This window comes from Odontesthes bonariensis, chromosome 4 (genome assembly GCF_027942865.1).
Source record: "Odontesthes bonariensis isolate fOdoBon6 chromosome 4, fOdoBon6.hap1, whole genome shotgun sequence".
Lineage (NCBI taxonomy): Eukaryota > Metazoa > Chordata > Actinopteri > Atheriniformes > Atherinopsidae > Odontesthes > Odontesthes bonariensis.
In genome coordinates, this window is record NC_134509.1 from 39,207,100 (window position 1) to 39,222,108 (window position 15,009).

The 15,009-nt window shown below is 41.4% G+C and overlaps 1 protein-coding gene across 2 annotated transcripts; it reads right to left on the minus strand.

Annotated features, from left to right (window-relative positions):
• Nucleotides 1–1,201: 1,201 nt before the first annotated feature.
• Nucleotides 1,202–9,838, minus strand: LOC142379083 (aspartate aminotransferase, cytoplasmic-like). 2 transcript variants are annotated; one of them, XM_075464185.1, is made up of 9 exons: nt 9,575–9,837; nt 7,507–7,688; nt 6,466–6,589; nt 6,220–6,332; nt 5,913–6,017; nt 5,625–5,775; nt 5,041–5,206; nt 4,639–4,781; nt 1,202–2,247 (listed from the first exon to the last, which is right to left on the minus strand). In XM_075464185.1, exons 1-9 carry the CDS (start codon nt 9,681–9,683, stop codon nt 2,108–2,110), a joined length of 1,233 nt encoding a protein of 410 aa, XP_075320300.1. In that variant the 5' UTR covers nt 9,684–9,837; the 3' UTR covers nt 1,202–2,107. The 2 variants fall into 2 exon arrangements, with proteins under 2 accessions (XP_075320300.1, XP_075320301.1); XM_075464186.1 differs by lacking the exon at nt 1,202–2,247 and adding an exon at nt 2,285–3,139 and having other exon boundaries at nt 9,575–9,838.
• Between the last annotated feature and the right edge of the window lie 5,171 nt (nt 9,839–15,009).

Here is a 15,009-nt window from a genome sequence, read left to right on the forward strand (position 1 = left end):
AAACAGTCTAGGTTTAATTTTTGATGACAATCAGTAATTCAAAGAAAGTTTTGGCAATAAATATTAGCCATCAACTTCCCTTGCCTTGTATTTCTGTCTCTTGATTACAGATATTAATCAACCACAGGCAGGAGAGGATAAAGGGTGAGAGTGGTGCTTTCTAACTCTGCTCATTGGATAAGGTAACTGGCGGTGAGGAGAGGAAGCATCCCTCCTGGGTATAATACATCAGACCTGCTGAGTCACTTTGCTGCATTGGAGCACCAGCAACAGCCAATCAGCATCTTCCCCTGAGGTCAAAACAGCGATGGATTCTGCTGCAGAATGTTTTTGAGCTCCTGTTCTGTTCTTACACCATTCCTGCTATGATCCAGTATAATGTCTGCTGCTCAATGGAAAGTTTTATTGTTTTCAGTTCTATTCTTTGCAACGGAAAGATCATCTTTGTGTGCAGATGTATTCCACAAAATGTTTCATTTAAAAGGCCTGCAGAGGGAAAAGTCTGACAGTGTTCCACCATGTTCCTGCTGCCAACAAACCCCACGCACAACTGCTCCCTCTAACGCATTCATTTTTATTGCTGTCACACACAGTATATATATTATACATACGTATAATATATATACACATTATAGCACACTCATGCACATGCCTGACTGTAACATTAAATTCAGGGCTTTTATATAAAGTTGACTTTAATGTTTTTGGAGATTCCTGCAATTATCAGCCACTTTATTAAATACACCTGGAACATCTCCTGCCAACAGAATGAATGTTTATCTCCACTTTTTACTTAAATACAATAATCTACACATTTAATCAGTATATGTAATGCCATCCATCCATTATCTTCCGCTGGTCCGGGGATCGGGTCGCGGGGGCAGCAGCTTGAGCAAAGTATATGTAATGCTCAGAAACAACTGCTATATCCATTTTGCAATTTAAATCATAAGTTGATTAAAAGCAACTCTTTTATTTAGGACCCTATTTAAGAACACAGGGATTTCTGCCTGTTTAACTTCATGTTTACAGCAAACACTTTCAGCTCAACCAGCCAGAAGAGAGAAAGTCCAAAATCAAATATGTAGATCAGAAATTGTTACAAATCACTGACCATTGGGTTTAGAGATTTGGATGTTTAGGACACTGCTTGGCCAATGAGAAGGAAAAAAAATTAAGAAAAAACACAGAGATTCGTTCATCTGGTTTATCATTTATTTCAGCACAAACACACATTCCATGCACCACGAGTAGAGATGGTGGCTGTGGGGATAACTGCAGGCTCTGAGCTGTGATCATGGACTCCTCAGAGCAGCTCACTTTACATTTACATGTGCCTTCTGTGACACAATAAGGGCACTGCAGGGTGGGAAGAAAATAACAAGATTTTTGTTCACCGATGGCACACAACATGGCTTTCTTGAATAAATGGTTAAAGTAAGAAAAGTCTGAAAAGGCAAACCCTACAACATCAGGCACATCCATTATGACAGAGAGGATATCCAATAAACGCCTTTTTTTAGATGTCGACAAAATTTCCTTCACTTTTTATTTGTCTTTAACAACTTCAATAAAATCAAAACCCAGCAGCGATTCATATATAAATAATTTGCCTCTGCTTAAATAGAGCAATGCGGATTGAAATGTCAGTTATCTATTATGTTTAAATGTTTTGTTTTATCATTTGATATAACTGGAGTAAAGCTGGAATTCATGTATAAGCCAGAAATAGTCAGACTACTGACTGTGATTACATCTATTTACATTAGCTTACATGGATACTACGGTTTGTGATGAAGCGTTATTTTACTTTTTTTATTCTTCCTGCAGGCCTGCTTTAACTTCCATGCTTCAAGTTATTGAGTACTGCTGACAGCAAGGACTGGCCGTGTGTTCAAGTGTCTCCTAAATACCATTGCACCTCCCAAAAGGTTTATGCCTGCATGTGAAAACAGAAACACATCTGCCTTCCCATTGGTTCAACTGGATACAATTTAACAAGTCAGAGGAGAGGGTGAGTGAGGATGGGCGGGGCACAGACATGATGGTGCGCCCTGTGGCACACGGTGACAGGAAGTGGTACACAGTGGCAGGAAGTGGCAGACTTCTACTGGATCTTGGTGATGGCCTCGTGGATGGACTGAGCGATATAGTCGATGTTCTTGGTGGTCAGACCGCACATGTTGATGCGACCGTTGGCCATCAGGTACACGTGCTTCTCTTTGATCATGTACTCCACCTGTTTGGCTGCAACACACACACACACAACACAATGAGTAATGAGAAACATCTCTCATCTACCAGAGCTCCACGCATCAACAACAGTTCACTGAAAAACGGCTGGATATGATGACGACCATGAGATCCTGCAGGGGAAGATGAAAGATGCCGTGAAGCAGTGTGAACAAGCGGGTAAAGTTGTCTGAAACTACAATTTGGTTTGAGTTTTTTTCATTAACTTATTATCAGCTTCTCCAATTCATTTTCACTACAATTTCTACGATTACGTCCTCACAGAGTTGGATACTGAGATCACACAATAGTGCGAGCTCAACTGACACAGAGTCTGTGGCCTCTTCCTTTGCTCAGCAGCAATAGAAGGGGCTACTGAGGTGGATTCAAGTCAAGCAAAACAAGAGCTTTTCTCAAGTTAATAATGCATACATTTCCTTCACACAGCCAGCGTTTTCAGAGAAAAGCATTTTGTTTACCTGTACTCGTGCACAGATATGATACATGGATATATGAATGAAGTGAAGTGATGTACTCTAGTCAGACAGGCGGTTCTCTCTTAATGATCTCCAAATCTTTTTCCATGTACAGCTTGTTCTGTGCAGCTTGATGAAGTTTGAGTCAAGCTATGAAATAAAGTTGTGAAACAAGAACCCAGTTGCAATAAATAGAAATATTCTTTGGATGTGTGAGGTCAGCTTTGCCTCAAGGCCTCAGTATGCTTCTCCGTCACTATCCGTCAATCCGTCTCCGTAGTCTGTCCTTTCGAAGTTCACCGTCAGGCTGTCGGATACGCAAAGCAGTTCACCTCCCGATCAGTAGGCGTCGCTACTTTAGACGACCCATCTCACGACGTCTATCGTGAAAGTCGTTGATTGGTTGTTCACCTTCTGGCTCCGTTCCACTCCTCACAGTGAACGATGGCGACCGAGAGAGAAAGACTTATTAGATTCGGTTCTTTTAGTAGGAGGCTCAAGAACGGACCGAAGTAATTCAAGTGAAAATGAAGTGTTTATTGGTATGGCAACAAGAGCAGTATTTCAGCGCTGGTCTCAGTATGACAAAACTCTCGCAGGAATCCGTCAGACAGAGCCCCTTATTTCCGGTTACAATTTGCATATATCTCTTCTAGTTTCCCACGGTGGATCCCGTGTTGATCAAATGTGATTGGATATGAATCGTACTAACCCAAATAATGTCTCTGAGTAATCCAAATAATGTATGTGTGTGCCTTTTGCACCTGGATCTCAGGGTTCCCTGTTCTGTCTGGGTCAGTCTCAGTAAAGGTCATGTCTCATGTCTTTTATGGAAAACTACTGGGATCATGTCTATTAAATAAGCCAATTTTAACAGACTGTTGTTGGAGTTGGAGCTTGTTGATTTTGAAATGCAAATAATTTTGACCAAATGTTGACCGGCACACAGTAAACTCTTTCAAAAATGGCGGTTTTGTTGTTCTGAGAGGAAGGAGCTAAACCGGAAAAGTGATTCCGGAAATGATGTTGTTAGCCGACCAATCACAGGCCTTGCGGTCTCCGTCGCCTTGACAGATAGATGGGAATGTTGGCCGATGCACGCAAGTGACGGAGAGCGTCTCCGTAGCTCTTCGTAGGCGACCATAAATCAGACTTAAAGGTAGGGTAGGAGATCCTGGATTTTGAGTCCAGCGAAGCTGCATTTTGAAAATACACAGGTAAAAAGTCCCAACCCTTTTCTTCACTTTCCCCCCGAAGCCACGCCTCCAGAGTACATGAACGCGCAATGCTTGTTCACGAGCACGAAGGTGCACGAGCGCTGTTCTGACAGCAAGCATCGATTGGTTTGGCTAACTTTTGCTAACTTTTTCTCATGGCGGATTCACAGATAAGAAAATACCTTTCAACATCATAATGAACCGTTTAATAATGCTAGGTGCTAGCCGAGCTGGCTCTAGTTTAGCTTCCTGCCAAGCTTCTGGGCACGCGTAATTCGTTCACGGAGCAGGGTACGCGCACAGGGGGAAGGAGGAGCAGATTGCAGTTTGATAGACGCATCAGAATCCAATCATCGTTAACGGTCCGTTCAGTATGATTGGATAGTGTTTTTCCTGGATTGTTCGTTCTAGAGGCCACTAAAACTTTTCATTTTTGTGTCAAAACTTTTAATTAATTGGTTGCAATGGGGGTGTGAAGAGTATTTCAAGCAATTTGTAAAAAAAATGCTCCAGAAAAAGAACCCCTACCCCACCTTTAAGTTTGGCTGACTTCAGAAAAGTTCATATTCAATAAAATTTGACTTGAAAGATGAACGTTGTCAGAAACCACATACAGTTCTGATGATCCAAGTATTTTCATTCCTCTGTGCATGTGTGTGCATGTGTGTGCATGTGTGTGCATGTGTGCGTGCGTGTGCGTATTTCAGACTCACGGTTCAGGCCAGTGAAGCTGAACATCCCGATCTGCTGAGTGATGTGGTCCCAGGTCCCTGGTGTGCCCAGAGCTTCCAGCTTACTTTTCAGCTCATCCCTCATCAGCAGGACCCGGTCTGCCATGGTCTTCACGTTATCCTTCCTTCAGAGTGGTGGGAAGATGGAGGGATAGCAAAGAGAGTGACACATTGGAGAAAAGAAGCGGACACGGGGAAAGAAATGAACTAACAAAACCTGAACTGTTTTTTGTTGTGAAGAAAATAAGTGAAAGGCCAAGTGTTTCAAGACGTGTGAAAACATGTATGTTTAGCATCGTACTGAAAGGTCTGATATCAATTTGAAAGGAGCCATGAGTTCACGGTTTTGGGGAAAATAATCAGCTAAGACATGTTGGGTCGTACCATTCTGCAAACAGCTCAGGGGAGTTGAGGGTGTTGCTGACGATTCGTGCTCCCTGAGACGGTGGGTTGGACCAGGTGGTCCTCACAATCTTCTCCATCTGGGACAGGATGCGGGTCAGGTTCTCGGTGTCCTTGGCAACCACCGTCAGGTTCCCCACTCTCTCATCTGACAACAGCCACAAAGAAGAAAGGGCGTACATTAAAACACAGGAAGAGACTCACACATTGTAAGGATTCAAAAATCGAATTCTGTTGAAAAACTGACTAAATAGACTGATCCCATAACAGAGGCACCACCGAGCCTGCGGAGTAAGAATGACTTTGGTTGTAAAGATGGCACCGACCCTGGTACTGTTTCAGGTTTGCTCTGGATTTGCCCTGCGCTTACTCACCGCTTCAGAAAATGAATATCAGTTAAAAGAACAAAAAACAACACACTCAGCATGAATGTACGTTAAATGTATGTGGCAGGAGTCTTCTTTTGAGCAAGACCAATTATGAATCTACCTGGGGTCCATGTTCCCCACTAACCCACACACAACTAGATGAATGAGCATCCAAGCCTGCACATGGCGAGTACTCACTATAAAGGCCGAAGTTTTTGGAGAAGGACTGAGCAATAAAGAGCTCAAAGCCCTCCGAGACAAAGAAACGGATGGCCCAGGCGTCTTTTTCCAGGCTGCCAGAGGCGAAACCCTGGTAAGCCGAGTCGAAGAACACAAACAACTGTCTCCGCTGGAGGAGGAGGGAGAGAAAATGACAGAGGAGCAAAAAGAAAGACTTCAGAATGCGGTTTAATTTAATGTCTTTGTCCGTTTTTGGGCACACGTGCATGAAACACAGAAGAAAAAATATGAGAATCTGTTTGAGACCTTCATGATCTCTGAGATGCGCTTCCACTCCTCCGGGGTGGGGTCTGTGCCGGTGGGGTTGTGTGCACAGGCATGAAGGACAAAGATGGAGTGTTCTGGAGCTTTCTGTTGACAGAGGATGAGTTAAAAACATCTGTTTCACCTTGTTGTTCCTCTATCACTCTCTGCTGGGTGTTGCAAGCAAACAGTCTTCATGCCATTTTCCAAAGACTCAGCTGAACACACAAGAAACAGTACTTCCTAAAGTAGATTCAAAATGAAACTGTAGTCATTATGATGATGGTGATGAAAAATGAGCTCTTCTCACCTCCAGGTCATCCACAAAGCCAGTGAAGTCTAGGCCTCGCTTAGCAGCATCCCAGTAGTGGTATGGGCGGATGTCCTTGAAGCCGGCATCAGCAAACACACTATTGTGATTCTCTGGAATGAGAATCAACGGATCATTTAAATCATGTACAAATTATTTAGATCATTATCACCTCCTACCTCATCCCAGAAGCATTTTTTTAACCTTCAAACTAAGTTGTTTTCTATGTTACGGCTGTGTACTAACCCCATGTGGGGGCTGAGACGTAGACGGGTGTGGCAGTGTTGTTGACGCCATTGTACCACCGCCGCAAGAACTCCGCCCCGATCCTCAACGCCCCTGTCCCACCCAGAGCCTGGACTCCTCCAACCTTTGAAAGGAAACAAAGGGAGAAGCTGCTCGGTCACACGGAAGACAAGCAAACTGATGAAAAGTGGGAAAAAAAAACAGAAGTGTGAAGGGAAAACACAATACTTGGTACATTAACCAATAATCAGAAAATTAAGAAATGCCACATTTCAGAAAACATATACTGACCATAAGATGGTATTTGTTTGCCAAATAAGAAATGCTATTTCTTAATAAAATTCACATAAAATCACCTCGAAGCCAGTCTGGTGAACCAATATGGCAGAGAGGGAAAACGAACAACAGATGAGGGCTGCAAATGCTCCTCAGCATAGTTGACAGCAGAACGTTTCCACCAGAAGCTGGCTTCATCAATCCAGCAGGGTGGATCCATTATAATTCCCTTTGAATATACAGTCGGTTTGCTATTCCAAGTTTTAAGTAATCTAGACAGTGCCCCTGTCATTTCTTCCTGATTTATATATAGATGTTTTCCTGACCTTGTAAAGGACATTCTTCAATTTCATTTTCATACCCTCCATAGCTTATTTTCAATGGCTAAAATGAACCCATGTTTGACAGGTCCTGGCTCGATAAGCTTTCTTCAGTTGTCAGACATTGTAAATGAAATGGTTGCTCAATGTTTTGGACATACCACATGTCTATGTTTATTTTCAGATTTCTAAAAATATCTAGTGTGTATAAAGGAGTTACATGTAGCAGCACAGACTGCAACCAACTGAATACGCCTGCCTCACTGCCTCCAAACGATAGTGTCCCTTCTGGATTACTGCAGCTGCATGGCCGTCAAGAGCCAAGGAGGGGGACTCCCTTGCTTTAAGGTGAAGAAAACAGGATTCTTATTTCGATGCCATTCTACACAATAGAAATCATAGCTCCAAAATGTAGATAGAAAGTCAAAGTGAGTGTGTATCTCACCCTGTGTTCCGTGATGGCCGTACTGTCGTCTCCCAGAGCGACCTTAGAGGCAGCAGAGCGGAACTCGGGCAGGCCAAGGATGGGCAGGTACTCATGGTTCAGGCTATGGTCCTCCACAATCATCCGCTCCACCTTCTTAACTACCGGCAGCACCCATGGCTGACTGTCATCAGTACGGTAAGCTGAAGGGGACACAAAGTGGATTGTTCCTCTATACTTGGTGTTCAAGGACCAACCATCAGGATGCTGCAAACAACTTTTATTCCTCCGTTTCTCTTTACAGGTTATATCCTCTATCTATTGCGCCATCTCTGGCTATAACCCACCATTACACAAAGCAACACACCATGACTTACATTCTACTCAAGAAAAACTGGAATCCAATCAGACCAAAAGAAAACATTGAGTCTTTTGTGATTCACTACAGAAACTATCGAAATCTAGAGAAGGACAGTGTCCTGTTTTACAATACTATAGAAATTGTTCAGTGAAACTGTTCATGAAGTTAAGCCTGGTGGCTTCTGTGTCATCATGTTAACAGACAAAGAATCGGCACTTAAAACAGACGTCCACTGAGGCTGCTGTTCCCAGTGGTTTCAGTTTTTTTACTTCACTTTTTCTTTACTCTAAAGAATACTGCCAAAATGTCATAACTCTACCAATACGACCGTTCAGTAAGAAAAACAAAACAGTTCAACAGAGAACTAGCCTTTAACGTCATATGATATCACAGTTTCAGAGGGTCACTCACGTTAGCCAGACTGAAGTGAGTGTTTCACATATTTGGCTCCTTAAGAATTCAAGCTACTTCATACAGTACTGAAGCTTCATCAAATATCAGGGTCAAAGGGGAAACAGATTTAAAAGGTCAAGAACTTTTGGTGCCTTTTAATTACTGGATCACCTGGAAGGACATTTGAGAGGGGATAAATTAGTTACATATAACAAACATATCATATCCCGAGAACTGCGTCACACCCATGCTATCAGACAGACAGACGAGGTTGACCATTTCCAGGCCAAACTGGTCAGGTGATCACACATTTGTTTTGACAACAAGCTGCAAAAATGGAAGCCCTTGTGTATCATCAGACAAGGTTAACTTTAACGCTCTACGGGTAGTTAGACCTCTAAAGCAATAAAGAAGATGATGCAGCAAACACAAAAACTCAAACTAAATGTATACATATGCACATTTTGTGACAGTACTTCAAGCAGACGTTTGATTCCTTTGCACACAATATATTGCAGGTTGTGTTCACCCACATACTACTGACGTCTCACAGCATGTTCAGTTCTGATGGCATGCATCTTACTAATGATTTTGGCTTAATCAATGTAAGACTAAACTAGTCAAAATATTATTCTAGGGATTTATTTGTACTTATTATTAATAATAATAATAATAATAATAATATATCCAGCAAGCCAGGAGAGCTCTGATGAATCAGAAGAGCTCGAATGATGATGAAATGATGAGATCTGAAATTTGAGCTGATCTGACAGCTTTAAAACTGTAGAGAGAATCAGATTAGATCATAAAGCAGCTGCTTATAAACTGCAAAAAAATTAAAGTCCAATCTTTATGCTCCCGCCGAGGAACACAAAACACCAACATTAGTTTAATTATGGGAACTTATGTGTTCAAGGGCACAAAGGCTAGAACAAGTCAGAAGCATTTTGTACAGTCCCGTTAAAATCACCGGTTGGGATTTGTTGGGTTAAAAAGAAGGAAAAAAAAAAGAGAGCAGTCACGAGGCGAGTCCTGTCATTGTAAGATATTAGCATTTACATTTACAGTGAGCGTAGGGGAGCGTGTTCACTGTCAAAATGAGAAGGAAATCATTTGAGCACCAGCTTGTTAGCTTCACAGTTAGCTTGCAGCGAAGGTCAAACCAAAGAGCTGCTGCTGCTGCTGCTGTAGTATGGTAGCTTGGGGACACCATCACCGCTCCAGCACACAGCTCGGATAGCAAACCCAGCGGGAAGCACAAGTTTCTGCTGGCTAAGTTACTGCCGGGGCAAGCTGACTTAGCTTTAGCATTAGCCGCCAGCTACCATCTCTTACCTCCAACTCCCAGGTTCACCTTCTGAGGGTGGCTGTCCTCTCTGAAGTCAGCGCTCAGTTTGAAGACGGCTACAGGGGGGGCCTGCGGGACCTCGCTGAACAGCGACATGGCTCAGTGCACAGCAAGTGTTCCCGGTGTGGAGCAGGAGTGAACGGGGAGTGGGTACTTCCAGCGAAAGGGGGAAAGAGAGAGACAAACCAGGTTCACCTTCTCCCAGCCGGTTCAGGACGTGTATAACAGAGGCATCAGTCCTACCACCAATGGGAAGACGCACAGCGCAGGCGTAGGACCTGGAACAGCCAATCGGAGCTCATAAAAAAAAAGAAAAAGTTTTTCTTTTATTTCATGTGTTATGCAAAAAAAGCCCCATTGAAAGTTAAATTATTTACTTCCCATGATGAGAAAGGAAGATAGCCATGTATTTTTCAGTCACCACATGACTAATGACGTAAATTGTATATGATGTCCAACACCTCTGACCAGAATCTCCTATTAGGAAGCCATGCTGTTGGTATAGATGCAGGATATGGTTTGACATTATTTTGCTGAGATATGCAAGGCCTTCTCTGAAAAATACATCCTCTGAATCGGAGCATATGTTGCTCTAAATCCTGTATATACCTTTCAGCATCGATGGAGCCTTTCCATAAAAAAGCTGGATGGCCCTTCTCCTCTTTAAGTTCACTGTACCATTCACAGATGCAGGTTAAAGCTCTATCATGGAGAGAGGAAGCCCCATGATGGAACTTCCCTGATTTCCAAAAGGTATTTCAGGTTTTGATTCATCTAACCTCAGAACAGTTTTCCACTTTGCCTGAGTCCATTTTAAATGAGCTTTAGTCCAGGGATGACAGCAGTGTTTCTGGATCATGTTCACATGGGGCTTCTTCTCTGCATGATAGAGCTTTAACCTGCATCTGTGAATGGTACAGTGAACTTAGTACACAGACAATCATTTCTGGAAGTGTTCCTGAGCCCATGCAGTCATTTCCAGGACAGAACTGTCTGTGTTTGATGCAGTGCTGCCTGAGGGCCTGAAGATCCAGTACTGATTTTCATCCGTGTCCCTTTTACACAGCGATGTCTCCAGATTCTTTTAATCTTGTGATATTATGGGCTGTAGTTATATATTCATAGTCTTCTCAATTTTATATTGAAGAACATTATACTGAACTTGCTCCTCAATTTTTTTAGGTTTTTTTGCAGATTAATTTGTCCATCATTACTTCTAAAAAAGTCTTGCTCTCTAAGGTGCTCTTTTTATACTCTTTTTTAGTTATGCTGACCTGTTGGTAATTAACCTGGTTGGTTGCAACATGTTTCTCCAGCTGTTTCTCTTTAGCCCCAAAAGGCTTATCTTTTCAGCCTTTTGTTGCCTGTCCCAACTTTTATCAGACTTGTTACAGCCATCAAGATGAGCTAAAATGTTTTCCATGTTTTCCATGTTCTATTGTAATAAAACATTTCTTTATGAGATTTTGCGAATTCCTGTTTTTAATTTGGATTTCATACAGTCTCCCAAATATTTTTTGGAATTGCAATATCAGATGGTAAACAAGTGAATAACTGACAAAAAAATATTTGTCTCAAGAATAGTACTTTTAATACAGCCTAACATTATGAGCTTAAAATAAAATTTTCCCCTTTACACTATCAGAGCGTAGTCCTGGTTTCATCCAGACTAACAACATACAGTCGGGCCTGTGTTTGAACACATGCTGTGTGCTCAGGGTCACTTGGTTATATAGGGTGGAGTCAGCTAAAATAGGCAACATTTTGCCTAATTTATTCAAAGACCATCAAATGAGTGTTGCTTAATATCCAATTATATTTCTGTGAATAGAAATGGGTCTCTTGAATAAATATCTCCTTGAGATGTGTAAATTAGGATGAGGTGAATAGCAGGGACTCCAGCTTCCTCCCACCATCCAAAAACATGCATGTTAGGTTGATTGGTAACTCTAAGTTGTCTCGAGGAGTGAATGTGAGCGTTGATGGTTGTTTGTCTCTGTGTGGGTTGTGATGGACATCCTGCCACTCAGCCAATGTCAGCTGGGAAAGGCTCCAGCCCAGAAACATTATCAAATGAACATCTGTATCATGCAACATGTCATAGCAGGACCTGTGGTCGGACACAAGAGGTCAGTGTGGTCATAAAGAGGAATGTTCAGCGTCACAGTGACTTCTGTCTTTATTATCTTTTCATTTGGCCATTTCACATCAAATTAGCTCCAAGGCTCCACAGTCCAGTTTTATTATTAGATTGGAAGTGTAACTTATTATTATAGATAGTTTAGTACCAGCGATCTTTAATTGCTGATATATTAAAGACTGGAAAAAAGTTGGGATATGTCAGACAACAGAGTTGACAAACATAATTTGTGAGACACCTGACTGTCATCACTGATGACCAATTATCCTTGTCTGATCATGCCTCATCTGTCGCTCAGTCATGTCCCTTTGTACTTCACAAAAGGAAAAAAATCAGGTGGCATCTGACTCAGTATCACTAGCTCCCGGAACAGACCGTGGTTATCGCTCGTCTTTTCTATTGCAATGCAGGTGGAATGCCTGGTGTTCCATCAGCCAAAAAGCTCACATCACTCACTCCACTACTCATTGACCTCGACTGGCGACCAATGGCTGTCAAATATCTAATGGTGCGTACAGAGTGACTTAAGGGTCTGCAACTAGCTCTTTGAATTCAGTCATATAGGATTGTGCTCTTTCTGGACCAGTGTTCTTCTCAGGAATGTTGTTTGGTACTGATGCAACTTGATTGGTACTGTACAAGGCAGTCTCAGACCAGAATATTCTTATTTGTGGTTCCAAGATGGTGGGATGAGCTACCAAATGTTATCAGGGCATGCATGCCTCCAAGAAACTCTTGAGGACACACCTCCTCATGGAGCACCTCCTTCCTATAATCAATAACACTTTAATGGGTCCAATTCTTTGTGCTTCTTTACTTTTCTACTTGTTCTCAGTCCTTTAAATGAGAAACTTTTTTGAAATCTTTTATAGTAGTCTTGAGCAATAGATTAAGATTCTTCAATCTTAAATCTTAAATTCTGAATTTAACAGGGAGCCAATAAAGAGAAGCTAAAACTGGAGAAATATGATCTCTGCTGTTAGTTCTCATCAGAACTCTGGCTGCAGCATTTTGGATCAACTGAAGGCTTTTCAGAGAATATGTGGGACAGCCCAATAATAAAGAATTACAGCAGTCCGATCCTGAAGTAACAAATGCATGGAGCAGTTTTTCTGCATCACTCTGAGACAGGATGTTCCTGATTTTAACAATATTACGAAGGTGAAAGAAGGCAGTCCTAGAAACCTGTTTTATGTGAGTCAAATGATAAATTCTGGTCAAAAATAACTCCAAGGTTCCTCACTGTAGTACTAGAAGCCAAGGAAATACCATCTAGAGTAACTATATAGCTAGACAATTTCTCCCTGAAGCGCTCAGGTCCAAAGATAATAACTTCAGTTTTGTCTGAATTTAGAAGCAGAAAGTTCTGATTCATCCAGGTCTTTATGTCTTTAAGACATGCTTATAGTCTGACCAACATATTGGGGTCATCTGGTTTTATAGATAAGTACAGCTGAGTATCATCAGCATAGCAATGGAAATTTATGCCATGCTGTCTAATAATGTTACCTAATGGAAGCATGTATAAAGTGAAAAGAATCGGTCCAAGCACAGAACCCTGAGGAACTCCATGACTTACTCTGGTGTGTGAGGAAGATTCTTCATTTACAAGAACAAACTGAAATCTATCAGATAAATATGACTTAAACCAGCCTAATGCAGTTCCTTTAATCCCAATAACATGTTCAAGTCTCTTTAATAAGATACTGTGATCGACCGTATCAAATGCAGCACTGAGATCCAACAGGGCAAGCACAGACACAAGTCCGCTATCAGAGGCTAAGAGGAGATCATTGGTAACTTTCAGCAGTGCAGTTTCTGTGCTATGATGCACTCTGAATCCTGACTGAAACTCTTCAAACAGATTATTTCTGTGGAAATGATCACAAAGTTGAGCTGCAACTATTTTATCAAGAACTTTAGACATAAAAGGGAGATTGGATATAGGTCTATAATAAGCTAACACTTCTGAATCAAGATTTTTTTTAAGTAAAGGTTTAATTACAGCAACCTTAAAAGTCTGAGGTACATACCCTGTCAACAAAGCCAGATTGATCAAATCCATGGTCACTTTACATTACAATACTTTTTATATCACGCCACTTTTTTTATCCTCAGTACTTGTTTTGGCCACATTGTCTGTTTGCAGATTGATTGTTTTCTTGTTTATTGTGTAGGTTGTAGATATTTCTCTGTTTTTTTGTGTGTTTTTGCCCCGTTTTACTTTAATTCTGTAGTGTATACTACACTTTCTATTCTGCTGCTGTAATAAGTAAATGTCCCCGTTGTGGGATGAATAAAGTATATATCTAATCTAATCTAATCTAATTATTGAAACAGTGTGGGGTCATATTGACAGAGAACGTAACAAAAGCCAACATCCTAAGAAGAGCTTTGGGATGTCCTTCAAGAAGCCCGGAGAACTATTCAGACTCCTTAAAGAAATGACAGAAAGCTCGTCTGAGAGGGTTCAGGCTGTGTTAGAGAATAAAGGAGCTCAGAGCAGATATTCACTTTCAAGATCCTTAGAATTGTAGAAACTATGTTTCTGCATTATATACTATATCTATATTTATGTTTGACCATGTTTCAATAAATAGACCAGACTGCTGGGGGACCTCCCATGATGCACCTCTCCTCACTCTGTTCTCTTTACTCTCCATGTATATTTGACATATTCTTGTTATTAACTTGTGTTTCTCTCTCTCAGCACTGTGTTATGGTGTTTGTTGTCCCCTTTTTCCTGTCCTCCCAACCCCCAGCCAGTCCAGGCAGATGGCCGCCCTTCCTGGTTCTGGTTCTGATGGAGGTTTCTTCCTGTTAAAAGGGAGTTTTTACTTCCCGCAGTCACCTTGTGCACGCTCAGGATAAAAGAGAAGTTTCAACGCAGTCTGTTGCTGTCCTTGGCTAGGCAACTTTTCTTTTCTTTTTTTTTTTTTTTTTTAAATGATTTGATTATGATTGCATTACAATGAATTGTATTGTAATTGGCTTGAATTGAATTGAATCTTTGAAGTGCCTTGAGATGACATTTATCGTGATTTGGCACTATATGAACAAAACTGAATTGAATTGAAAATTTGTTAGCTCATCCCTTTTGTACAAAATTGTAGATTTAGTTGTTCATATAGCTGTGGACTCTTACTAACATGAAACCTGAATGGTGTTCTTCACTTGTAAGTCACTTTTGATAAAAGCGTCTGCTAAATGACTTAACACAAGTGTAAATGTAAATGTTATGTATGTGTGCCTCATCATTTTTAGAGGGCACTTAGTTACTCT

Excerpts from the sequence above, each read along its gene's own strand:
- LOC142379083 (XM_075464185.1), bottom strand. The coding sequence starts at position 9,683 with ATGTCGCTGTTCAGCGAGGTCCCGCAGGCCCCCCCTGTAGCCGTCTTC. Across the intron at positions 6,018-6,219 it reads GCTTTGTGGATGACCTGGAG|AAAGCTCCAGAACACTCCAT; the intron begins GTGAGAAGAGCT and ends CTCTGTCAACAG. Across the intron at positions 5,207-5,624 it reads CAAAAACTTCGGCCTTTATA|ATGAGAGAGTGGGGAACCTG; the intron begins GTGAGTACTCGC and ends GGCTGTTGTCAG.